Source organism: Numida meleagris, chromosome 1 (genome assembly GCF_002078875.1).
Source record: "Numida meleagris isolate 19003 breed g44 Domestic line chromosome 1, NumMel1.0, whole genome shotgun sequence".
NCBI classification, from domain to species: Eukaryota; Metazoa; Chordata; class Aves; order Galliformes; family Numididae; genus Numida; species Numida meleagris.
In genome coordinates, this window is record NC_034409.1 from 34,837,467 (window position 1) to 34,864,805 (window position 27,339).

At 40.5% G+C, this 27,339-nt stretch overlaps 2 protein-coding genes across 7 annotated transcripts in view; one reads left to right on the forward strand and one right to left on the reverse strand.

Moving 5' to 3' along the window:
- Positions 1,655-16,931, forward strand: HELB (DNA helicase B). The gene is made up of 13 exons (XM_021385107.1): positions 1,655-1,877; positions 4,172-4,543; positions 6,149-6,372; positions 7,745-8,617; positions 9,306-9,477; positions 10,329-10,470; positions 10,744-10,874; positions 11,855-11,939; positions 12,899-12,958; positions 13,499-13,703; positions 14,569-14,703; positions 14,927-15,376; positions 15,856-16,931. Exons 1-13 carry the CDS (start codon positions 1,694-1,696, stop codon positions 15,943-15,945), a joined length of 3,123 nt encoding a protein of 1,040 aa, XP_021240782.1. The 5' UTR covers positions 1,655-1,693; the 3' UTR covers positions 15,946-16,931.
- GRIP1 (glutamate receptor interacting protein 1) overlaps positions 16,938-27,339 on the reverse strand; it is a 303,721-nt gene continuing 293,319 nt past the window's right edge. For 4 of the 6 annotated variants that reach the window (XM_021385102.1, XM_021385101.1, XM_021385104.1 and 1 more), the window contains 3 exons: positions 26,387-26,620; positions 20,799-20,945; positions 16,938-18,536 (listed from right to left, as the gene is read on the reverse strand). In XM_021385102.1, the coding sequence (XP_021240777.1) occupies positions 18,300-18,536; positions 20,799-20,945; positions 26,387-26,620 (618 nt within the window). In that variant the 3' untranslated portion in view covers positions 16,938-18,299. Of the gene's footprint in view, positions 18,537-20,798; positions 20,946-26,386; positions 26,621-27,339 lie in introns of those variants that run through there. The other 2 variants (XM_021385105.1, XM_021385106.1) reach the window with 2 other exon arrangements.

The following is a 27,339-nucleotide window of genomic DNA, read 5'->3' on the forward strand; positions in this document are numbered from 1 at the left end:
TCTTACTTCATCTGAGCAGCAAATAGTCACAGTTTTGAAAATTGAAGCTTACGTATCCAAAGCTGGGTAATGGCATTTTCATTAGTCGGGGCACTCAGACATGCAGTTTCACTTTCACAAACACAGAGCTAAATGTTTTTTCATAGGAAAAATGTATTTGAAACCAGTAATACCAATGTATCACTGCATAACACTGCTAAGCACTTCCCTGAGCTAATATTTAGAATTGTTTAAATGAACTTGAATGTCACGGCCCCTTCTCCTGTCCCCCTTCCATAGGTCACTTGTTCTCAGCCTGCCACGGAATGGAGTTATTTCATTACCTGTGATTCAGGCTGGAGAAAGAATGTGATTGTTTAAAGTTGACTTGGACAGGAATTGGAAAGGACTGTTTCAAGACAACTTCTGCACAGCTTGCCGCTGGTTTTCAAAATCTTAAGTTGTATTTACAGATCTCTTTCTTTTCTTAGATAATGCTCGACACAGTAACATAGTCAGTATTTCCAGAAATGGGGAAGTGGCAGAGAACCACAGAGGGATGGTGTGTGATGAAGCTGGAGGCCCCTCCATTTTGTAGGGAGGAAGAAAGAAAGGAGTTTGTTGGCTGCTTGTGCTGATTCCCAGAAGTGGCAGCAAGACGTACACAGTGACCTGCTCAGCACCGTTGGTGTGACATGAGTCAATGAAAAAGTCTTTTACAGTGAGGGTGGTGAGGCACTGGCACAGGCTGCCCAGAGAGGTGGTGGGTGCCCCATCCCTGAAGACTTTCAAGGCCAGGCTGGACAGGGCTCTGAGCAACCTGATCTAGCTGTGGGCATCCCTGCTTATTGCAGGGGAGTTGGACCAGATGACCTTTAAAAGTCCCTTCCAACTCTAAGGATTCTGTGGTTCTATGATTCTATGCAAAACTGAAGTGGAACACAGATGAGAAAATTAAAGAAGAGGCAAATTAAAACACAAGTCCAACCATAAATAATTTAATTCTTTTGAAAACCACTATATTAAGCAAACTCAATTTAACTCTGTGATGAAAATGCCTATTCGCTGATAGAAACGGACATACAGAAGTGAAAGTACGGGGTACTGTTAAAGAAAGAGTGCTACATAATAACCTAGCACAAATGAACATGTTAACTACTAACCAGTGACAATTTGTTTAAAACACCATGCAACAGCTGCTTCCAGCAGGGAATAGCAGGGTTTCTGGTGGGTGTCAACAGGTGCCTACCTGTGTGACCTGTTGTAGGGGCTGTGCTTTAGCAGGAAGGTTGGACTCGATGGATCTCTCGAGTTCCCTGCAATTCTCTGATTCTGTTAGATCGATGATAAACATGTTATGGCTCGGGATTTTCCTCCGCGATATGCAACAAGCCGTGGAGCTGCTCCTTGGCAAAGCTTCACAAAACACAAAGATCTGCGTTAAAAGTGAAAGCAAAGCCTGAGCCGCCATGTAACCTGGGCTGCAGTCCGGGGACGTGCTAGTGGCTTTAAGCGAGGATCTCAAGGAAAACTCGCACACCGCTTATATACAACATTACACTAGGGAGGCAGCTAGGCGAAATGCATCTGATACGCTGGAGATCCCAGGTGAAGACCCGGCGGTGCCGTGAGCTCCACGGCCGCAGGGAGGGGAGCGGGGCCGCACACTCCGCACCGCCCGCCGTCCCCGCCCCGTTCCTCTCCGCGGCGCGACATGGCGGGCACCGGGCGCGGGGCAGCGGCGGAGCTGTGGGGGGTGCTGCTGCCGCCGCGCCGGGCAGCCGAAGGCTCGGAGGAGGAGGACGAAGAGGCCGAGGAGGAGCCGCACTTGGCGGAGGCAGCGCTGCTGGAGGCTTCCGGGAGGGAGCTCACAGCCGCCCTGCCCCCGCGCCGAGCCGGTGAGGGGAGGTGGGAGCGGGAGCGGGAGCGGGAGCAGGAGCGGGGGCGCGGGGCGGCCGGGCCCGGTCCTCCCGCCGCGCTGCACCGGGGCCCGGCCCGGCGCACTGGGAGCGGGAGCGGGGGGCCCGGCTCCGGCATGGCAGCGCGGAGCCAGCGCGGGTAGCCCCGCTGCTTGGCTAGGCTTTATCGTTGTTGTTATCTTTAACATAGAATCTGAAAGAAATCCAGTGCGGGCTCACTCCCTTTCCCCGATTTCTGTTTTCGTACTAAGGAAAGCGAAAGCAATGCAAAGCAAGCGGTGGATCTCAGGCAGTCAGAAGGAAGTGCAGTGCCGTCTGCACTCGTGCGGGCCTGTGCTGCACATAACACCCAATTAATTAATTACTGTCATGCCATGGAAGAGTGATGATAGAATCGTTTGAGTCAAAAGGGACCCAAAGGCCACCAACTGCCCTGCAGTGAGCAGGGACACCGACACTCCATGGGGTGCTCAGAGCCCGCCAGCCTGACCTTGAGCATCTCCTGGAACTAGTGATGCCCTCCCTAGGTCTGCACCTCCTACAGGTGGACATCAGAGCAAATCCTTCCCATTAGATGTTTTTTTATCCATAAATTGTTTGAAATATTGCTAAATTCATCTGAGTAGCAAGGGGGAAAATAAATGGAAAAGCTGTCATAGATCTGAGATCTGATGCTCCAGCTGAGCGAGGAAGAGGCTATTGATTGCTTACAACAGTTACAAGAAATTTGTCCTACAAGTTTTGGGAACATTTTATGTTTTAACTGATAATACTGCCAAAGTCATTCAAAGAACCTGAGTTAGGTAACTAATATTTTTAAATTAATCTTCAAGGATGATTTTTCCATAGCGGTATCTGATTGTGGCTGTTGTATTGTCATTATTTAAAATTCTAATGAAATTAGCCCAGTTTCTTGAAAGGAAACTAGGGGAAGCAATGCTGTTTTGCTCATGCTAGAAAAGAATGAGGAAGATATGCAGTGCAGCAGTTTCATTTATGAACTCTTAACTTCTTGTTCTGCTATTCATAAAAGTGAAAATGTGTCACGTCTTCCATCTGGGGCTGTGCTGCTTAAAAACGACAGCATGTTATAAATGCCAGAAGGATTGTAGGGCTGAAGATGCTAACCTAGTTATTCAAACTGGTGTTAGGAATGGGGGAAACTGCTTCCATTTAAGAGATTTATAAGGGGGTTGGATTTTTTTCATAATAGTCAGAAGTTCAGTTGAAAAATTGCTAATGGTGGCAAATACAAGTGGAGAGGAGCTAAGAAAAAACAGGATTTACTTTGACCGTACGAACTTTGGTTTGTTCATGTAGTCATAATATCATGATAATGGCATTACTAGGATTCTGGTGACAGTGCTGGGTCACCAAGCACAGGCTGAGGGAGCAAGAGTGGAAGGAGGAGCACAGCGGGTGATGCAGAATGCCAGTTGTTGTTTTAAGCTGGTGTTTCACATGCAGGAAGTATTTGGCATACAAATACATGCAAAGAGCATGCAGGCACTGTGGTATGTAGAATGATAGAATCACCAAGTTTGGAAAAGACCTCAAAGATCATCCAGTCCAACCATCCACCTATCACCGATATTTCCCACTAAACCATGTCCCTCAGTACAACATCTAAATGTTTCTTGAACACCTCCAGGGTTGGTGACTCCACCACTTCCCTGGACAGCCTGTTACAGCTCCTGACCACTCTTTCAGAGAATAAGTTTTTCCTAACATCCAACCTGAATCTCCCCTGGCATAACTTGAGGCCGTTCCCTCTAGTCCTATCGCTGTACAGCACTTCGTGACAAACTTGTCCAGAATTTCAAACTGTCTTGGCATATATAGTGTAAGCTAGATGTTAAACTCTATGTTAACATCTTTAATTGATTAGAAAAATATTCTTATGCTTAATTTTGTAGTTCTTGTGCCTAGAGAAGCCGTTTTAGTACTTGCTTCTAAGGTTGGTTGTACTTTCATTTTTAAATACTAGCAACAACACTGACATTAGGAATGTTATGAAAACCTGTGCTTCTTTCCTTTTATTACTGTAATTTACTGTACAAAAGATAAAAGTAATCTTCCTGGACAGCCTGATCTAGTGTCACACTTAGTGGGTGGCAACTCTGCCCACAGCAGGGTGTTGGAAGTAGATGATCTTTGAGGTCCCTTCCAACTCAAGCTGTTCTATGATAACCAAAACTCTTCCAATTAAACTAAACTTTTACTTTTTACAACTAGCAGTAACAGTGGTTTCATTTTTCTTTTTAATGTTTCAGCTGTTATACAAGAGAGCTCCAAAAAGGAATATGAAGTAGTTGGACGTTTTCCATTAGTTGGCCCCTGGTGGGCAGTTAATGTTAAAGTTAAAAAAGGGGGATCAAAGTATTTTGTGCAAGGATATCCGTCCTATTTTCTTCGGACTGATATAGAAGACAACAACCAACAAGTCTTCTCACTCTTTCTCAAGGAATGTGGAGTTCCAGTGTGTTCTATAGATAAATTTTTTGCTTGGCTTCCTGCAAAGTCTACACTGAGTTTTGGAAATCTTGAAGAAAAACTGAAACAATTTCAAGTTTCACACTTACCAACAGGGAAGAAACCAGGAGACACTAAGGATTTTGATATTTTATACTACATTTGGAAATCAGGTAGGTATATCATATGATATTTTGAGAGTTTTATATGCTAATGAGTGTATGTGTTGATGTGGCTGGGGAGCAAAGAGAGGAAACGCTGTAGCGCCTCCACATGGAGACAGTTCAGGCCTGCTGAGGATCCTGTTGGGAACGATGTTGGCGCAAGTGTATAAGTGTTAGTGACTGAATCAGTAGCGTGCTTCTGAAGCAGGCATCCGTTCTGTCCCCACTGATGCTGTGGTTCAGCTTACGTGTCTGGCTGCACACATAAAGTACTCTAACAGGCATTCATACTTTGGCTGTAACTGGTTCAAAGTAAAATATGCTGCAATATGGAAAGTCAAGGTACTTGAGGAATGTCTTCGGCACTAGCTCTTTTGTTTTGCACTAATGCTCTGTTTCCATTATGCCACATTAGTGATGTAGACACAGGCAGTCCTGGCCTGGTCCTGAACAGAACCTCTTAGGTATCAGCAGTAGCATGGGACTCAGTTCTCTGAATTGGAGGACATCTTTTAAGTTCAGCAGCTGGAGTGCATTAATGTGTACAATCAGGTCACATTTACCTGCCACTACGTGCTAGTCAATGAAGTCTTCCACTACTTGGTTACTGGGCCATAAGTTGGAGCTGACAGTTTTGGAGGTCAGGTCATGTCAGTCAGGAGAGTTCATAGCTTCTGTTAGACCTGAGCTGATGTTCCTCCAAATCATGTATGTAAGGAGAGGAGAATTTTCACAATTCTGTGGACTTTTTGTTCTGTTTTTGTAATGGTAGACAAGTTCTTAGCACTGCTTACAGACTTCACATCTTTCTATGACCTTGAAGAGTCTGGCCTGTATACTGGTAGGAACTCTGGTCTAGTTTCTGATCATAGAACTCTGATCTAGAACTCTGCATGAGTTGTCATGGGATATATGGATCGCTTTGGATTGTTCAATATGTTGGTACTTAATCTGTGAAAAAGATTGCATGGTGAGCGTAAGTATACTGTTCTCTGTTTTTGCAGTTGGCAGATCTTTCCCTAGTATCTAACTTAAATTATTTTGCTACTAATTAAACTTTATTTTTTTCTCTATATTTGGGCAACAGAAACAACTACCACCTCTCCCCATATGTCACGTTGCTACCATTGTAGTTCATTCTTCAAGCCATGAAGTGCTAGCTTAAGTTTGGAGTCACTGAGAAAACTGTTCCCCACTGGCTTCCCTAAGTTTCTGTGCTGATCTGGTATTACAGATTTAGAAGCTTGTTTTCTCATTTTGGGTTTTAAACATCCTTCTGTACACACATGTGAAAATTGCCTGATGAGGTCTGAACTGACTTTCTACGAGATGCCATTGAGCATGCAGTTTAAACCAAATGTATGATAAGCGTTTTCCAAATGAGTACCTTGCGCTGCAGTTTTTATCGGCTCCACTTTTTTTCCAAAGGCATTTCAGAGAGAACAGGCTTAAAAAAGAATTTGAAAAGGCTTACAAAGAGTGAGAAACTGCAAGAAATTAGAGATGCTTTGGATATATGGGAGGCAGAAGGATAAAAGCCAGAGTCACTTTAAATTATTTTTGCAAATACTTTTGCATATTGCTAAACACTTTCTTGGTTTATGATACATACAGTTGCAGGGAAGGCAGTGTTGGTAGCCCTGTCTTATCCGATGATACTGGAATTCTTGCCTACTCTTCTGCCACGCCATTTTTGCTCTCTTTTGGATACGATGTGCTGGCAAAGAAAGACTGAAAATGATGATACGGATGGTGAGACGGTACATTTTGAAGATGAGATACTAACAAAATTGGATGAGATATTAAAAAATGAGCCATGGAAACTTGGATTCAGTAGGGTAAGTAACGTTAAGAAGGGTAAAAAATGTGTTGTTACATTTCATCTTCCTTAGAATACAGTACTCTTTTGATTACATTAAGTTTATTACCTGGGCATTTCTGGGAGGTAAGCTTAGTTCATTTTGAGCTGCATTATTTACTGTGCTCAGTCTGAACAATTTTTTTTTTGTCAGTTATTCTACGATTAATCAATCTGAAAAGATTTTAAAATTGGTTTTGTTACAGTGTTTTGCTTAGTCTTTTCGGTAGGAAGTAGAAAACTGAATACTTGAGGTAATCAGGCCGAAAGCAAGAACTTTTAAAATAAGAACAATGTAAAATTCACAAATCTACTTTTCAAGTTTATACCAGCAAGTGGAATTTTTCTGTTCTTAATGCACAGAACAAGACCGTGCTTTCATAGCAAGGTAGATAAGTTATACTGTAAGAGGTCATGTGGTTTAGTGGTATTCTTCTTTTTAATATTGTGGGACTTGTGGTCACCTCTTACCTTCTTGGTTTCCTTTACTGACACCAACTACACTTGCTGTTCAGCTTTGCTGCTCCACCTGGCCTTGGTGCACATCTACTTTAGATGTGAGCTAAAGCTTAATAGTTAGGAAATGTGATTAGTTAATCTCTGCTTCAGCCCCACAGTGCTTTTACTGACAGCTGTTCTGACTTGTCTCTAGAGACCTCCAGTTTCAGAGACTCAGCAATCTATCCAATCTATTTCAGTGTGTCACATCCTTTCCACCAAAAGGTTTTACTGATGTCTACTTTGACTATTCCTTGATGCAAATGAAACTTATTTCTCTTGTTCTGCGTACCCAGGATCTGCATTCTCACTGCCGTTTGCTTGAAGACTCTCTTCAGCTTTATCTCTTCGAGTTTAGCAAGTCTAATTCAGTTTTTCTCCTTGATAGTTCACCATTTTTATACATCTAAGAATTTCACTGTTTTCTTCTGGTCTCAGTAAAGGTTGTGTGTTCCTTGAAGTATCATGACACTCAAAATCAGATGGAGTATTCAGGTTAATGCCTTACCTGCGTTCTATCTCTACAGTTGTTTGCATATTTACTTGAAATCACGGTAATTAGATGCAGACAAGTTCTCTATAATAGCCAGTTTCTGTTCAAGGTTTTTGATTTCTGAAGTTTTGTGTCTACACAGAATAGAGACGGAGAGGAATTATCATATATATCTTCTTTTGGAATATCTTGCTATCATATAGCTTGACAAGCATAGTGTACATTGTGAACAATAAATGTGTTTTTATAGAATTCCACTCTCCAAGTTGCAAATTTCATTTACTCAGTGGAATGTTAATCAGCAAGAGTGAAAATAATATATCTGAAATAAACGTTTGCTTTTATTCTTTTGGGGGAAAAGATTACCTATAGGGAGCTGAAGCTTTCTTACTGTGAGGCAACGTGGGATGCCTTCTGTCAGTGCGAACATCTCCTCCGGAAGATTCCTGACTTGCAGAAGAATGCATTGATTCTGTATAATAAACTCAAGAAACGCTGCAGGGAAATGGGACACACTTACGAGGATCAAGATGAGTTGACTCGTTTTGTATCTGAAGATATGCCCATTGAGGGTGCTTGGCAGTCTCTGGAATTTCTGAAAGATGAGAATATAGTGATTAGGGAGAAGACACTAGTGTTTCTGCCTCATCTTTACAAATCTGAAAAAGACATTGCGATGTACATAGGCGATCTTCTGTCAAAATGCTCATGGCAACTAGATGTTGATGTGAGAAAGATACTTAACACTTCTGAGATGACAAGGGAAGTTGTAGACAGTAAAACAAATGATCTCCAGGCTCATGAAGTGGAACATCTGAAGGAGGATAACCCGGACAATGATCACTGTGAAAATCAATTTCCTGAAAGGGAAGTGCCATCTACATCTGGTACGCAAAGTAAAGTAGAGATGGATGTAGATCAGGTGATGGCTATAGAAAAGATTTGTTCTAATCCTGTCACTATCATAAGTGGGAAAGGAGGTTGTGGGAAGAGTACAATTGTTAGTTGCCTTTTCCGACACTTAAAGCAGATAGAAAAAGAAGTGGAAGCTGCTTCTAAGGACTTTGAAGAAGACCTGGATGTGTCTGAGGAGTGGGGTACTTTTGATCATCTCTGGGAATCAGAGAATACTTGCACAAAAAATCCCTTGAATGTTCTATTTACTGCACCTACAGGGAGGGCAGCAAGCCTTTTGAGTGAGAAAACCAAGCTTCCTGCATACACTCTGCATCAGGTGAGGATCTTTTTTTCTTTTTCAATGGTGTTATTAAAACTTACAGGCACTGTTGATTCTTGTTTTGGAAGAAAGCTTTTTACTGAAGTTTCCTTAAGAGTTTTTAGCTTTTAGTGATAATGCTTAAGTACAGCTGGTCAGCATCTGAAAATCAACGTAACGTTTTGGGAAATCATAAATCAGGCACTGGGAATACATCGTTTGCTGTAACTTTTTTCACTTTTACACGTATCAAGTATGTGCCTTTCTAGGGTATCTGGTCTTTTTAGCTCCTCATTTTTTTTATACAGTTGGGTAGCCTGTTTCAGATATAAGAACAGGAAGACCTCCTCAGCTGGCAAAGCTGTTTTCCAATTGCATCGCAATCTTACTAATACCTGCACATATGTGAGGAGATGAGTAGCCTGGGGTTGAATAATGGGATGAATTTTATTTACACCATTTTCCTACCTATGGATAAGTCCTGTGCAACTTTTTTTTTTTTTTTTTTTTGTTAGAAAGCCAACTCTTTGTTAATAAACTTAAGTCTCTGGTGTTCTAGGTCATAAAAGGTGCCAGAAAGTTCAGTTCAGCACTGAAGATAATAGCTCTATGTTCAGGATTAGAATATGCCACACTATGGCTATCTTTATAAGACGGTTCACACCTGGTTAGTGCCAGAGCATGATTTATTTCAATTTGTTTCTAGATCATCTATAGTTTTAAATCATGGAGGCAGACTGAAAAAGAAGTGCCATGGAAGTTTTCTACTGTGACAGTTCTGATTGTGGATGAAGGAAGCTTGGTGTCTGTACACATTCTTAGTTTAGTTTTAAAACTCTTATGTGAGCATGCTCAGCTTGCCAAACTTATTATTCTAGGTAAGTGGAAAAAATAAACAATTAGGAATAGACAATATTTAATAATATACAAAATATGGTACAAATATCAGAGCTACAACTGATCTCACCGATTCTTTAAAAGCTGAGATTACTTTGTTCTCTGCTTGGCTATTTCTCTCATGTATGAAGTCAGGTTAGAACGACTGGGCTCCCAACAGTTTTCCAACTCAACCGTCAGTATGAAAGGATCAGTGTCTCTGTTATCTGTTCAGCAGTGTTTTGTCTGATTCTGAAAGTATTATGACTTCCATGTGGTGGCTTATCACACCTTGCAACTGGGTGCAAGAATTGTAAAGAATTTAAAGAATTGAGATTTAAAGAAGATATTATGAATCAGATATTAGGAGATAGGTTCCATCGGGTCCTTAATGCTAGGATCAATTTATTTTGATTCAGAAGGAAAACAAGTATAAAATGACAATTTTCTTCTTTCTTACAGTGGTTTTTTTTTTTTTTTTGGCATGTCATTTATATGTTGTTTTTAAATAGGTAACTTTCAAAATGTGTTTGGACAAGATGTGATTGTGGTCATGGTCAAAGCAATTTGCACCTGCTCCTTTGGCATTGCTGAATGGGGAAAATGCAAGGTTTAAAATATGCCATAGTCTGATTCCCCAGACATTAGATACTTAGATTTCTTTCACGTGAATTGTACTGAGGACACTTGTGATCCCTAAGTGTCACGTTATGTGGAGGGTTGAGTATTTGAGTATTTCTCTTGTTTCTTTCCAATACAGTGGTTTGTTTTTTCTGTTTGTTTTCGCTTTTTTGTTGGTTTTGCAGATGTTCTGTTGTTGCTCCTCACAAATACTAATTCACATTCTGTTTAGGTGATACTAGACAGCTACCAAGCATAGACCCTGGCAACATGTTAGCTGATATCTTTAACGGTCTAAAATCAAGAGGCCTTTCTGTGGAACTGCGAACTAATCACAGAGCTGAATCACAACTCATTGTAGATAATGCAACAAGGTAGGATTTCCTTAGGGGTGTACAAAGCCTTCTTGCAGTAGTCCTTTACCTGTGCTCAAGAGCCTCAAGATCTGTATCTGTAGCACGGCTTCTGTTACAGTTTCTTATTCAAAATTAGTGTGTATGTGCTGTTTGTATTATGATTTTTTGCATGTCAGTATATATTGTAGGGCATATGAGCAAAAATGTAGAAATAATGAGCTTCAGGCAGATGCAATACTTTAACCAGAAATAATATGTCTTTTCTGTTTTCCCTCCTCCGCTCTGGTCCAGAATCTCTCTCCGGAAGCTTCCTGAATTTGATGAGGTGCTGAAATTTTCTGGTTGGAATAAAGAGCTGGCAATGCCGAGCCCTGAGAAGAAATTCATTTTCATTGCTTTGCCTTCTGACGGGGGTTCTGCTAGTACGTGTGTACATTCTGTTTGTGATCTTGACTTTCCCTTTGGTAACACATAGGCTGGTTGGTTGGAATGAACATTTTCAGGAGATTTTAGTCTTGTTTTGTTTTGTGTGTGGTGTAAATGCTAGATTCATACTTTGAATTTTGCCTTCTGTAAGTGCACACAGCAAAACTCATAGGTGCAAAGGATGTGCTGCAGAGCTCCAGCTCACCAGTTAGGTTTCAAATTGGGTGTGATACAGCTTCCACCACTGCCGTCAAATACGATTGTCTTTTCATGGTGTGGCTGTAGCTGTCAAGCCTTCAAAGATTACATTTTCCAGAAGCATTTGGGTAAACACCCACCATATCAGGATCATCAGGCATGCACTCTCAACTCCAGAATCAAGTTAGGATATCAGGAGCAAAGGAGACACCGGTATTTCATTCAGAATATTTGGGGTCAGGGTAGCTCATCAGTTTTTTTTGACCCTTATTGGATAAGTGGCTTGAGGGCTCTCCACTTTATACACATAAAAAATGTTCAGTTTGCAATTTGGAAAAAAGAAAATAGTGAGAATATTATCACCTCTTCTTGCTCTCGTAACTTAGTCAGCTAACAGAGTACTAAAAGTCTATTTTTTCTATGAAACCTAAATCTATAGTGCTCTGGTTTTAAGACGTTCTATCCATACCTCTTTTATGCACTGTATAAAAACCTTATTTTGCATGAAATACCATCTATGCAGCTACTTCCTAGAGAAATAAGAATTTATCTCTTGTATCACTTCTATCTCCCATTTCTGTAGTGGGATAACTGCGTGATGGTTTTGAGGAGAGGATATATATGTGTGTGTATGTAAATACAATTTAAGCATCATGCATTTACACAAGTAGAAATGGCAAGAAACAAGAAATAAGCAAAGACAATTTCATACTGAATTCTTTTTTTCTTTCTTAAATTGTTTGTTCTTCATCTTTTTCTTTTATATCTTCTAAATCAGATTTGCAAGCTGCCATAAAGGCTTTACTTAAAGAAGGACCAGGATTGCAGGATGCCAGACAGTCGCAGTTCATTGCTTTCAGAAGGTAAAGAGTGCATAGGCAAACACTGAAAAATCCTTACTAGCAGCCACAATCTAAAAATAGCTGAATGTGTTGAGCTGGAAGGACTGGTGGTAATGTCATAGAAACTGAGAGAAAAACAGACTGGGTGTCTTTTCTTAAGCTTCTGCTTGCCCCCAGCCTCGTCATGGAGAGCTGCTAGGTTTTCCTATAAGCTTCAGGTTGCTTTACAGCACGTTTTTTGCTTTTGTGTTTGTGTTCATCTGTCCCGTTTGCATTAACTGAACAAAGGATGGATGTAAGTGGTGAGTTTTTGCAGTGAATCCGATGAGAGCCTCGCTGTGATGTTGGCAACAGTGCAGTGTTCTTCTTTTGTTTTTATTCATGAATTACCTTTTCTCAGCAATTAAAAATACCATTTGCAGGTTGCCAGTGTGCAAATAAACTGATTTAAGCATTTTAGCTAGTTCACCTGTTTGTTGTCAACATAGAATAACTCTGAAATCAGTTTTATCTATCTCTCCAATCTGCATTCAAGTCGGAGACTATTATCAATGATTCTTTTCTAATATATTTTTAAGTACTTAATCTACATTTAAAAGTTAAAATTCCAGGTCTTTAAAAAGCAGATATATAAAATGAGGAAATCTTCTGGCTAGTTATAATACACTCACTGCCAAAAACATTTTACCTAGGCTTTAGTTTTTCTTCAGTTTTATTCTTTATCTCGACAGTAAAACCTGCTAATCTAAGTATGCACTAAAAGACATCGCTTTCCATCACATCTGGAAAAAACAACCTTTACTACTTCAAAGCTTTGAATCAATGATTGTTTTCAGTTGATGGTGGAAGATCATCACAGCTAAGATGGGCTTTCTCCATTGCTTTTTAATTATAACGTTAATGCGGCATTGCGTGTAATTGTTTCATGTTTCCTTCAAGCACATCATGATTTTTTTTCATAATCTTGTTTTGTATGGTAGGCAAGATTGCGATCTAATAAATGAACTTTGCTGCCAGCACTACTCAAACCATTTAACCAGGTAAGCCACCGCTTGGCAAATCTCACCTTGCAGAATCTCGCTTTGTTTTTGTGTCACAACCAGGCCAACAAGCTAAAAGAAAATTCAGAAACGTTTTTGTTTGCATCTAGGTCTGATTATGGTAGAGGTCATTGTGCTTCTTTGATAGGTCTTTTAATTTCATGCTGGACTTCGAAAAGAGAGAAGATAAATTGTTTGCCTTTCATTTAAATTGTCAGTGAATTCCAGGAGTTTGAGTTATTGCTAAGTAAATACAATTGATAGAAAAACAACTCTGAAAAAAGGTGAATTCTTTTGCCTGTTGTGTTATTTCTAAATCAATTCTGAAATGTGTTTGGAAGCTGCATTTTGGTGTGTGTTTGTTTGTTTGAAAGAAGCGTGAGAAACACCTTTTAGATGTGAGTTGTCTTCACTGTTATGAATATAAGTAAGATTTTTATTCTGGCTCAGGTACAGAGAGGGGAAAGAGTAGAAATACTGGATGATGGTTAAGTGCATGTGTAGTAAATACATTTCTCACTTTTTCTTTCTCTGACCTAGAGACCATAAAAGACGACTTCTATTTCAAGTTGATGACAAGATTTCCTGCATGAGAAATACGTACCTCAAGGATCTCTTACCAAACCCTGGTATTGGACAGGATCCTGCTCACCGTAAATGCAGAAATGGAGAAACCACCCTCAGTACAGAAACTACTGAGGAGGGCAAACGACTGTGCAACGGAGATATATTTTTCATAACACACGTAAGTTGTTGCTGCAAATAAATAATGGTAACTGATCCAGTCCTTTCTGAGTCCCCAGCTCAGAGCAATTTTCACTTGAAGAGTTTAGTCTGTAATAGATACCTGGTTGTTCTGATAAACTGTTGTGAAATGCTGCTCTTTTACAAGAAAGAGGCAGACTTGCAATGGAATTGCAAATGTATCTCTGGCATTTCTGTAAAAGGTGTTTCGGTTGGTTTGCTCTTGTTCAGCACTGTGAGTTCATTTTTTTTTGTCCTAAATTCTATAAATACCCATTGTGAATGTATTGTAAATGAAATGATTGGTCTTTTTGATGTAGGTAGAAACAGTCTTAGGTAAAGAATAAGGCTAATGTTACAGCTTGAGTTCTCCCCAGCAGAAAACTAAGTTGCCAAATAAACACACCAGCACAAAAGCCATATATTTTTCTCCTGGGTTGAGTGAGTTGAGTTGATTCAGCAAAAGATCCACTGAAAGCATCAGTATTTGTGCATGGGAAGCAAGGACTGTGCAGGGTTGGTGGAAGAGAGCAGGCTTGTCTCCATTTGTGGTAACAAATGGTTAAGTGGGCTTACTGGTAACATTTCAGCTTGTCCTGGGATAATCTTAGTTTTCTGGGTATTAAAACTTTATTGGATTTTTTCTTGGTACTAAACAGGAGTCAGGGTAGGCCCTGTACAGTGCAAGCATTTTCCTTGAACACGGTCGGTGAAAGATAGTGATCTCTGAAACTATTTCATTTGGTTGACATTGCAGCCATCGTAGTTTTGGGGAAATACAGACTATAGACACACAGAGAGGTACAGACATCCATCAAACTGATAGTACAAGCTTACTGCTGAGTGTTCGTACGCTATTTCTTTAGGATGTAGAAACCAATAAACAGCGCTTACTGACCATCAGCAGCACATATGGCTCCACGTACACTGTGAACTACAAGGCTCTGAAGAAGCTCTGTCATATAAAGCACGCATGGGCCAGAACTATTCACACGTTTCAGGTAAAAAGAACAAAGCGAAACAAAGCTATCAGGTGACAAAACTTCCTCATGCTTTCGTCTTGCCAAGGCGCTTCATTTTCCCTTGAAAGTCTCAAAGCAAGTAAAATTCCTTGAATGCGGGATAGGTATCTCCAAGTTCTCTGTTGTTGGAAGCTGCCCTTTTCATTTTTTCATTCCTTCCCGGAGATCTTCATTTGGTAAGGCATTCTTAACCATCTTTCAGGGTTCCGAGGAAAAAACGGTTGTCTATGTGGTCGGCAATCCAGGCCGTCAGCACTGGCAACACGTGTACACAGCCGTGACCAGAGGACGCTGCCGTGTCTACGTTATCGCTGAAGAGATGCACCTCAGGAAAGCAGTCACTAACAATAACATTCCCAGAAAAACTCGCTTGCAGAGGTTTTTGAGAGAGGCAATTGCAAAAACAAACAACTGCCTGACACCAACATCATCTCCCCTGACAAAGAGCTGGCAAAGTCAAGAACCTGGGACTCAGCCTGTTTCTTTAACTCGAGATGTTCCAGACCCACCTGAACCTGGAACCGACAGGATTAAGCAAGAAGGGTCAGCAGATCTCAATAAAGAGCATTTGGGTAATTCGCAGCAGATAAGTCCACATAAAAGACAACAAAGTCATGCAGAGGACTCTGAGGATGCCATGAAAAAATCCTCTGTAAGTATCTCTGTACTTCTAAAAGTATCTGAAGTTCAAATATTTGAAAGCTTAAAGCAAACTCTTATGTTCTCTTTCACTGGATACTGTTAGGACAGTTTCGCTATTTATAATTGTCAACATGGGCAGAGCAGTATGTGGCTAATGGGGAAAAAGAAGTTATCATCTCATAGCAGTCAGTTTATGTATCATGTCATTGATTGCAATGGTCTGTTGGGTTGCTTTATTCTTCCTGCACTGAAGTCGACTTTTAGGAGCTGACCTGCTGTGATACATTCATATACAATGTCATTACTGAATTAAGTAAGTACATTTCAAATTGTCAAAAATTTCAAGAGGTAAAATACGTGCTTATCAGATTTTTTATTATAATCTTCCTGTTTCTAATTTCTGAGAGCTGTCGTGGGTGTAGACCTTTGGTTTTTTGAAGCTGTTTTTTTCTCACTGTTCAAACTCTGCTCATCTTTTTCTTTTGACAGCCATTAGGAAAAGACACTCCACTTGGGACCGCCAGACTCAGGAGCCTAACTTTGGAACAAGTAACTCCCAGGAAGCTTTTCAAAAGCTGACATACAACTAACTGTCCTCTTCACGAGTACATCTGTTCTGTTTGTTTCCGGAATGGGGAGACTGGGTATCCAGATGACTTTCAAAAGCCTTCCTGTAATTGCATTTTCTCTTAGGAACAGCGTATTTTAAAGTGAGCCTTTTATATTTCTAGTGAAATATAGTAGAAGATTCTTTGGTGTTAGTCATCAAAAACCATTATGGTGTTTTATTTTCCTGAAGAAGGAACTCTCAGGATCCAGAAGTTCATGTGAATAATACACGGGCATTCTTTAGTTTGAGCACAGCCATACGGTTTTACCTGTTTCTTCTAAAGCTGCGGTACTGATTAGAATCTATGGTTGTGCCAAAAGCTGCAATTTGCTCTTCAGCCAAAAAATAACAGTTTACAGACAGGGATTCAGATTTCTCTCATGTGGCAGAACTATGGGCATTAAGCTTGGATGGTCTATGAATTTTAATCTTGTTAAAATGAGAAACAAGAGGCGCAATCAGTGACACAGCAAGTTTTTCCCACTTAGTACTTGAGAGCAATGCAAAACTTGCTCTTGTTGCTTTCGGTCTGCTAACGATCTTGGGAATGGAAGTAACATTCCAAGTCAGAACTCAAACAACACTCCTTTTTTGTTGTATTGCATGACTTGATACATTGGATAAATTGCAACTGTTGTGATTAAATAAGCTGAACATTTACTCAAACTTCAGACAGATTGTACTAAAATTTGGAGGGCTAGCTTACTCTTTGCTTTTTCCCGACGTGAGGAAAAAATATAAAGTAGAACAATATTGCCTTTTTTTAACGTCCTTAAATCACAGTTTATTTCAATTTATACAGTTTTTTCCATACAAATATTTGCAACAGTTTGAATTTCAAAAAACCATACATAGACGATAAATATCATGCTATTAAAGTATTAAATTTGTACAAAAATACTTTACAGTTTAATACTTATTTGTTACAAATAAAAATACGTATTTAAGTAAGTGACTTATGGGCTTTTTTTTTTTTTTTTTACATGATTCAGCATTGAATGTTACTCTGACCTTTTGTGGCAGTGCTGAAATATAAATGAGACACGGCTGTGTGCGTGGGGCAGGTGAGCTCGTTCATGTATTGGAAACAGCAATAGGGATACAGATAACAGTTTAAAATGACCAGAAACAGCTCTGTAGGGTGATTGCTTGGATGTGGTGACTCTACAAATGTACAAACCCAGTATCTTTATATTCACCAAGAACAATAATTACCAATAACGACTTGAATACTGGAATAAACCAAAGCAGCTGCTGGTGAGCATATAAAGCAACTGGCAGTATTTTATTGCTTGAGGGGAGAGGAGAGAATCTGTGATGTTTGTAAAATATATTTACAGTTTTTTAAATTCTAAAAACATGTCGTAGGGGGGGTGTTTATCATAAAGAAGGCTGAAAACAAAGCATTTTAAATGGGACGCTGGTCCCCTCAAGAAATTGTTTGGCTTAAAAAGCTCACATAGAACAGAAGAAGTCGACAGGTTTATGGATCATTAAAGACCTTTTGTATCAATCTTCCGCTGCTATTGTTTTAAAAAATCAATTTTCTTTTAAAACCTTTCTGATTTGTCTGAACTCATTTCAGTTTTACTCTCATCAGTAATCCTCCTTCAGAGGTTTTTAATCCCACTAAAAAAAGTCTCTACTGAAAAAGCCTTGCAGGTTGCAAGACCTATCATTAAAAATTTCATTGCATAGGGAGTAATAACATATGACCTAATAAAATTGATCACAGTTGTTGGGGAGCAATGTTCACCGCATGCTGCAGCTTCCTACAAACATTTTGTTAAAAATCTAACCCGTGCTTTGTCTGCAGAGTGTGCCCTGCTTGCCAGCAGAACGCAGGTCCCCAGAATGACAGCTCCAGGCAGTGAACAAGAGCACAGGGTGCAGCACACCATCCTTCCTCAGCCAGCAGATGGTGGCTTCCTGATAAAATGCTTTTAAAGATCCTGTAACCTGGACACCGCTGTTAGAAGTTAACTCCATGCTTTTCCCCTCAAACAGCTGCTGCTGCTGAAGGGAAAGGACTGTTTAGTTTATACCACGTGTAAACACCTCCCCAGTTTCCTGTTTTGGGAAAAAAAAAAAGGCCCTTACATACCGTTGCTAATGGTAGATTGTTTAGAATGGAATGACTTAACAAAGAATTAAACTTTTAAAAAAGCGATCATGAATTAATATAAGCCTTGAGACGGACAGACTGACCTCCTGTGCTTTTTAGTGCTATATTGTGTCTGAGCTTATCCTCAGAGAAATCCTAAAGGGATTTAGCACCATAATTGTCTTTCATTACCAAATGTCCCACTAGAATGATTTTCTGCTATAATGTATTTGTGGGATCCCGTGTGTCTGTATTCACGCTAGCATGCTCGGTCTGTTGAAGAAAGGCATTATTCTGATCACTCCACTCCCCGCTTGCTGAAGGCTGTTGGTCTGAGCTTCCTTTCTGAGATGCCAGGGGGTTTCTGCTGATAACCAGTTCCAGCTTATTGCCAGATTCTGCGATGAGGGGCACAACCAGACAGCAGTCAAAGTCCCTGGTACGAACGTGGTTTACCTGAGCGATTAGAAGATTGATTTCAGTTAGCGTTTTAAGAAAAAGGAGATCACAAGAGAAACAGATTCATCCATGAAACCATGGAGGTTGATTTAAATACTCCCAGTAGAGAACAGCCCAGTATGAGACTACTCAACTGTAGCATCTGATCTGAGGGCACTGGAGAAGTTTTCTACTCTTGGTTTAACAGAATGAGGCTGAAGCGGGCTTATTTACCCCGGTGATAGTGGTTGTCAGCGGTTACAATATCTGCTCCATAAATGATACTTAACAGCACATCATGTCTCTCACTTTCACAGCTTTCACAGTATTCATTGAATGAAGCGCCATAGACCACATCTAAAATTTCTGTTCAGGTTTTCTCTGGTATTGATACAAAAACATTTTAATAGTTGACCAAAAAATTAGTTTTTTCCTGCCAGTCCGACTTGGCACTGCATAGGTGTGGTGCTCAGTGTGTACTATACTATTACAGCTCTGGCAATCAGCAACTTGGATTAAGCACAGAAACAATTTTAAAGTCTGTAACAAGAACAGGAAAAATTACAAATTTGTCTGGAAATTCTACCTTTCCAGTAAACATTTGCACGTTTCCCTTGAAGTTCTGAAATAAATAGTTTGTTTCTATGAATGCAACTTTACAGAGAAAGTTAGAACTAAGGCCAGATAAAAAAAAGGGCATAAAAGCCCAAATCACCATGAGCTGCTGCACAGAGAATCAGGATCTTTTTTTCCCCTTTTTCCCATGCCCCCCACATCCTTTCTCAGCAGCTATACAAAATAACCATACTGCTCCTCACTGAAAATAAGCAACATAGAACGTTTACTCTGGAAGTAATGCCTCCTCTATGTATTTCCATGGAAACTACAACAGACAGAAAGAGCACTATTTGATTGAGCAGATTCTCAACTACAGAACACTGTTTTTCAATGTAGTCACCACCATCAACTATGCATTTTCGCCAGCGATGAACAAGAGTCTGCGCTGCACTTGTAAAAATCTGTACCAGCGGAGGTGACCCACTGTTTCACAGCTGCTGTGACAGCATTGCTTCTAGGGAAAGGCCAAACAGATGGAAGTCAGAAGGCGCCAAATCTGGTGAGTGTGGTAGGACAGTCCAGCCAAGACTGGAAATGTGCTCCATGGTCTTCAGACTGGCATGAGGCCTGGTGTTATTGCGTTGCAAGAGAAAGGCTGGCTTCTTCTCTGGCCTGACTGGAATTTGGAGCCTTCAGCTTTGTCAGTGTCATGATGTAGCGGTCAGAGTTGATGGTTTGTCTGGGTTCCAGGAAATCCAGAAAGATCACTCCTTTCCAGTCCCAAAAGACCCGTCACTTTACTCACTGAGTCTTGAATGTTTTCTTTGATGGGGAATTCACGTTGCCACTCCATGGACTGCCATTTTGAGTCCAACTTGGAGTGGTGTCACCACATCTTGTCCCCAGTAACAATGCGATCCAGGAAACTGTCATCTTCAGCTCTGTATTGGTTCAATAGGCCCTGACAAACTTGCAGATGGTGCTCTTGCTGTTCCTCTGTGAGCATTCATGGGGCCCACCTGGCGCAAAGTTGGTAATATTCCAACATGGCCACCATTGTTTCCAAAGCACTGAAGCCAATACTGAGCTCTGTACACAGTTCTCTGGTCGCAGTCCACTGATTTGCGCAGATAAGCTCATCAAGACTCTCTTCATTTCATGGTACAACAGTTGTGCATGGCAATCCAGAATGTGGCTTGCCTTTCATGTTGCTGTCACCACTGCTGACATGCACCACTCACTGCCTATCTCTGCTCACATCCACTGTTTGCTCTCTAGAAACATTCAGCAAATGTTGATAAATGTCAATGGGTGCCATTTTTTCCGTATGGAGGAATTCAATTTCACATCTTTGCACTATATGCACTTCATGTCAGACACAATTGTGTCAGACTGCCCCTTTGCTGCCATCTGTTGCACAGCAACAACATGTAGCAATACTGGCAGGAAGGTTCAGCCTCTACTGCCGTACCACCAACATCTGCCTCTGATGTTGTGGGCCAACACAATAAAGTAGGAGGCATTACTTTCAGAGCAGCCCTCGTAGATAATAAAGCTGTTCCAACTGAGTGCTAACACAATTTTATGCAGTTTTGTGCACACACATCTGCGTACATAGATGATACCCAAACATCATGCAGTCTGGTTACAATACTTTTTATAAAATGGACTCTTAATGTCATGGCCATTCACACTAAACCTGAGTGGTGACAAAAAAGTTACCTGTAGAAGTCTGTCATATGGTTTTAAACCACCCAGATCACCAGGGCCAGCTGGCCGAATGTTTTTAACGTACACTCCTTTTTCCAGTAAACCATCTGAGACACTGAACCCAAAGTCTTCTCCATCAGAGTCCTTGTACAAAGTTACCTGTGGAGGTAATTTGACATAATGATACAGTGGGGAAAAAAAGTTTGTCCGCATTTCTACAAGCACTAGGCAGATCTCCCTCCTAGGTTCATTTCACATTAGAGTGATCACTTACTTACCTCCTATTATTTGGTACTTCTAGTACTATATGAGAGTTGGCCCCATTTTTACCTCATGTTAATGACCTCAGCATGAAGGGGAATAGATAAATTAACTGCCACCAAGAATCTCAACTCAGCTGCAAGGGTGTTAACAAGACTTGGCATCTCAATGGTGAAGGCCAACACGCAGTAACAAAGACTTGGCCTAAATTAATCCTGTATCATGTCTTCCGAAATGCCACTGGCACCTTGAGCCCTATCAGCCTTCTTTTTCACCAGGCAATGGTCAGCCCTGTAGGGTCCAGTCCCAGCAGTGCTCAGTATAAGAGTTACAATGCAACCTTTTAAGAACACGCAAACACAGCTCCTACAGGAAGACACTGCAAGAAGGGTATTCTGAAGACAAGCAATTGTGTGATGCCAGCATAGATATGTTAGTTACACAGGCAAGAGACAGCCATTCAAAAGTAGGACATAGAGGCTAAGATTGTTAGGAGAATGAGGTTTTCTAGATGTTCAGAGAATTAGTACTTTGCAAATAGTTCTGCGAGTTCAGTTATTTGATAGAAAAGGATTCAGAGACTTCTTTGTAGGCATGTGCCATGTGTAGGTTTTTATTTCTTAAGGCTTTTTTTAAAAAAATTTTCTTGCTTTGCTTCTCTCTCACATCGGGCAAGCACACCTATGCAAGCAAACTGTGTAGGCCAATGTTGTGGCCCGTGATTGACACGCTGTACTGCCAGAAAGTGTGTGCTGATATGGTCACACAGCCAAAGTCTTGCTCTTGCTGACATAGTTTATTTCACTTTGGGTTCAAAATGCTGCTTCAAATCATATCTAATGAAATGACAGCATGGAGTGCTCTCTAATTTTATAATGGCTTGGTACCAGCAATGCTTCATGTGCTGCAACCTCTTGCCAGCCACTAATGCTATCCCTAGTGGGAAGCAGGTTCTGGCCCCTCTGAACACTCCAGGTCTGGAGCCATCTCCACAACACTGGATTCCTCTCCGTTGTTTTTGAATCACAGAATCTTTCCAATTAGAGGGGACTTTGGAGGCCTCCAGCCCAGTCTCCTGCTTAAGGCAGGGTCAGGACTGAGCTCAGAAGGGGCTGCCTAGCACTCCATCAGTGTTTCACAGAGGAATGCCAGGGCACAGCTGGGCTGGGCACTATGATGGTTGGTGCTGTTCCAGAAAGCTTCTGAGACCCTGCCTTAGCCACCATTGTGGAAAGATAAGCAAGGAAAAAGTTGCCTCAAAACAGAAGTAAAGATTTGGTCAGATAAACAAATGGCACAGATGGTTGTGTTTTTCTTTTCAAGTTCTCTGCACTTTTCTTGAATTTACTCTGCTTCAGTGGTGCATTAACAGTGCTTTAACCAGGGTGAGAACAGACATTTGGTTGTCATATCACAGCATGTCTAACATGGGTTTGATCTGAGGTATCCCTGAAAGTGCCATAAGCCTAACATGACAGGAAGATGAAAACCAAAAACAGCAATCAAAAAAAACACCAATCCCAAACTCCCCAGGAAAACTAAAGGAGAAGGATTTATTTTATTTATTGATAGTTGTGTGTACTTCCTGGCAAGACTAAAAACTAATTAGCACTGCACCAAGACACGAATCCTCTTTTAAATAACCTTTCTTCCACACCATCACAAAGGATAGGAGGGCTTCTCTTAACTGCTTCTTAAAGAAGCCTTGAAAAGTAAACGTGAAAACATGATACAAAGCCTGAGGGGAGGTGAGATGTAAAATACTGTGCTGTTCTGGCAGAGATGTTACATTTTTTTAAAAGGAACTTCCCACTCATTCCTTTTCTTCTTCCCTTCCTTTTCCTTAAGGCACTGGGATTAAGTGAAGCAGGATTCAACCTCAGATTAACAACTTCTAGACCATACAAAACGGGGCTCTCTGAAGCCATCTAGGCTGTACTCTTGCCCTAAGGTAGGATCAAGCTGCATCCAACCCATTTCTGAGAGAACTGTCCTGCTTCTTGAGATCTCCAGTGAAGGAGACTTCACAGTCTATTAAAGTAATTGCTGCCAGTGCTTCAGCTATTTTCCCTGTGTCTAAACTAAATCACCCTTGCTGAGACTTAAGTCTGCTGCTATCCACAAAGAACAAGGTGAGTGCTTTATTCTCTCTTCCTTTGCAGTTATGTGAAACAAGGATTGCTTTTCTCTAGAGTATGTTCTGCAGGACAATGCCCTTCCTTATCTTTCAGACCCTGAACTGGGCAGTCTGGTGCACTTCAGACCTTACCAACAGAGCGGACAAGACGTGATTGTGGAAGGGTATGTATCAAAATATTACCTCATTTCTCTGGTTCTTCAGATCTACAGATCATAAAAGAGTTTTTAAAAACTGTTTCCCTCATGGCTATATTTTTCTGACTTTTGACTAATTTAACAGGAACTTGGAAATTAATGAAACTGATAGTTATTTATTCAAGGGATGAGGTTGCAATTGAACACTGCTGCGGATTTGACAGCAGTCACACTTTTTAGGTGCTAGTCACCTGCAGAGAGCATATTACAGGTTACAGTATTGGGGCTACTTCCTTTTAGGCCAGCATATATTTCTGAAAGAAAATCCCCAAGTAAAATCAGTGCCTGATTTTTATTTAATAATGGGTGAGGGCAAAGCCTTCCCACACAGGTTTCTCATCCTCACTTGCCACTAATGCAGCCTGTTGGAAGGGTGTGAGATCGTAGGCAATTCACGCAACACCTAGACCACGCTGTCTTATTTGTACTTCTCATCGCAACTGTTTGGAAGTTTTGATCTCAATAGCAAAATCTCGGTTGTAGATGATTTGTTGGACTTTTAAATTTGCATCAGAAGCCTAAGGGAAAAAGAAAGCTGAAATGGAAATTTAATGCATATTTCATAAGCAATTAAATAGTTACAAATTTTGAACAGAGGCTTATAGGTTTTGAGTTTGTTGCTGCGTCTCTCCTCCCTCTCAGATATGTGGGAAAATGTTTAATTTAAATTCATACAACTTGCACAGATTAGCTTTGAGAGATTTTAACCAACGGCAATGTTAGGTTAATGCCGACTTGCAGCAATAGTGCTGAAAAATTATTTTATGTCTAGTGCATATTTTTGTTCTCAGAGGAACGCTTGCTCTGGGAAACTTTTAAAACTTGTCTGCTATGATTTTAAGAAAAAAATTAATCTATACGCTTACCTAAGTAGATAAAATCAATTAAAGGCATTAATTAAACTTGGGTACCCATACAGCAATGCGGTATCCAGCTAAGTTAAATATTACTGATTAAATGATCTAGAACAAATATTGTAACAGATCTGTGTGACACTTATCTCAACCCTAGCTTTCTCGGGACAAAAACAATTAAAATAAGTATTTTTTGGTGAACGCAATGCAGTAAAGCAAGAAACAGCGGTGAGTTCAGGTTAACTTGCTGCAAAGTTTGCAGCATTAAGCAAAATACTTCTCAGGGCTGTGTTACCCTTCTGACAGGGATGCATCTGAGAAGGACATGCTGGTAATGTCATCTGCTTACACTGCTGCTCCCCTGCAGTTACTCATTAGCGTTTATATCCCCAGGACTTTTATCCAGCCTTATTTTCTCTTACCCGACATAGTGGGACATTGGCCTGCAGAGGGCAGAGCACATTTGCCAGCAAGTCCTGCTACAAAATATTCTTAAGGAATTCGTTTGGCAGTGAATTCAGTCACTCCTATGTCACTGCAGGTGTTTTGGAAAACTCCAATTGGACAAGTTTTCCTAAGAAATAGAAACTGAACAGGACATTCGTGTAAAACTAGATGTCTGACATAAACATTAAGGAGGGGAGAGAAAGTAATAGGCATGTTGCTACACAAGAACCAATAAGAACTTACGAAGATTGGCATGAATACAAAAACAGCCCATGATGCTTGGGTTAACCTGCATGTGTCAACATAAGAGTATAAGCACATTTCGGTGAATTGGGCTGCAAGATCCACTCACTGAGAGATATTTTTCTTAAAAGTTGGCATTTTTTACTGCCCAGTACTTAAGAGCTAGCAGCTGTAAAACACTACAGATTCATTAGTAGAAATCTGACTCCTCCTCTCCAGCAAAGCATTTGTTTTATCACTCATGACAGATGGTTTTATAATCCATAGAAGAAAACAGTATCTTTGCTGAATGTGAGCACACCATGAAGTGTGTGCTCACACACTGGCATAGCTTTGTCTTCTGTCTCACATTTAATTTCCACCCAGGAAAACGGAGCACAGCAACCGATCCCATTAATCACTTCATATCAAGCTAGAAATGCAAGTAGCTTTAAACTACCACAACACATCCTATTGACCGCTTACACAGGCAATTTATTCCCTGTCCATATGTAAGATCCACTCTCCAGTATCTTCTACTAGTATTCACTTAGCACATACTCAATGAGACCATACCTCACTACACAGAATGAATTATGAACTGAGCTCAGTCAGACCCACAGTGAATAGAAAGCAAAACAACTCGCCTGAAAGTGACAACATGTGACCTCTTACAGAAATTTCTCCATGCTTCTGTCCCCTTTCTGGGAAAATCTCAGACCTTTAGGAGGAAGATGGTGTAGGAGATGGCATGCTCGCTCCCATCAAGGAGAACAGCATTGTAACTTTCCCCAGAGTTTTGGAAACTGGTTGCTGTTATGGCCTTACTGGATCTGAGACTCCAACCAGCACGGTATTTGCTATGCAGATCTAAAGACGCTTTATCCATGACTCCCTAGGGGTGTAAAGCCACCTCAGTATTACCATGTGCTTTCAACAAGTCTTGAGCAGTGAAAAGTTGCATAGACTGTAAAGTTTTTATGCTTTTTAGAACAAAGCAATTATAAAGAGAAGTGAAGCAACAGTTAATTTGAAGGATTCTGTATTGTGTACATTGAGTATCATATATTTGATTCAAAATTAGTGTTAATTTGAAGAAGGACCAATGGGAGCCCCAATCCCTCCTGAGCAATTTTCTAAAGAAATGTATTTTTTAGAAATTAAACTTTGGTTTCTTAATGAACACATTTTGCAGAGATGAGTTATTGGTATTGTCAATTCAAATTACCAGTGGTTCCTCCTTGTGAAAGAGCAGTCCCTTCTGAGGATTTGTTGTAAAAGAAAATAGTAGACAAGGATGCATCTTATTTGTTTGCTTTCCCCATAAGGATATATCATTAATGTCTTTGTAAGAACTAATATGCACAGCCCCATAATTACATCTGTGGAGTCATTATAAAAAGTGCTTACTGTATTGCCATATAATTAGATTCCCTACGCTGAATATATTATTTCAAAACTGTCAGAAGAAAAATTACAGACCTTGTGTAACTCCACAGGAGTTGGTGACATGATTTCTTTCATTTCTTGCTTAATTTTTCTCATAACCATGGACTTTCTCCCCACATCTGATGGCAATGTGTTGCTACGAGAAGCTTGACTGTAATGTGGCCTTACAGTGCTTCTTTCCTGGAAGCTGGCTTGTCTTCCCAGCTGGCTACGAGGCTGTGGGTTTTCATGATTCAAACTCAGTGTACTTCCTGACATAATTGTGGCCTAGAGCATTAATGAACAGGTTAATTTTTAACACAGAATGTGGTTTAAGTAAGTGGTTAATTCACAGCAGTAGGAAAAACTTATCTATTCTTTGTTAAAACACAATCACTCAGGGCACAGCAAAAGGCAAGAGGACAGATGTTCAATCTGCTTGCAAGTCACTATAAAATAAAGGACCACAACAAAACACAACAAGAATAACAGAACCCCATAGGCATACATTTTCAGATGGCATTTTCAACTAAAATACTGAGCACTGGAATGGCTGTGCTGGTAAGCTAGTCCCCTGGCAGACTGGACTGAAGAGTGTATAGTATAACTGTTCACTTTAAAAATATTTTCCACGTAAACAAAATGACATTTAAGGTGCAGCCTAATTACATTTGTTGGAATTGGATCTATAGGAAGGTATTTACAAGACAGACTGTGAGTGTGAGGTTTATTAAAAAAATAGTAAAGTCAGCAGAATGTGAAGGCAGCTCCAGAGCCAGCTCTGGCAGAGCCAGTACCTGGATACCATCCCAGCCTGGGGGAAACTCAGCGCAGGTACGCTCACTGCTTGAAAGAAATTATGCATAACATGCATATTGTGAGAGCAACTACCTTAGCTAGCACTAGCATTTCAGAGATACCAGCCCCTGTCTCTCTGCTGGTTTTAGTCTCAGTAAAAGGTAGCCTTTATGTTAGATGAAAGAAAGCAGAAAGCGTGACATCTTAGA

Coding starts and splice junctions, on each gene's coding strand:
- HELB (XM_021385107.1), top strand. CDS start 1,694: ATGGCGGGCACCGGGCGCGGGGCAGCGGCGGAGCTGTGGGGGGTGCTG. Junction 4,544..6,148: donor ATACTACATTTGGAAATCAG/GTAGGTATATCA, acceptor TGATACATACAG/TTGCAGGGAAGGCAGTGTTG. Junction 15,377..15,855: donor ATGCCATGAAAAAATCCTCT/GTAAGTATCTCT, acceptor TTCTTTTGACAG/CCATTAGGAAAAGACACTCC.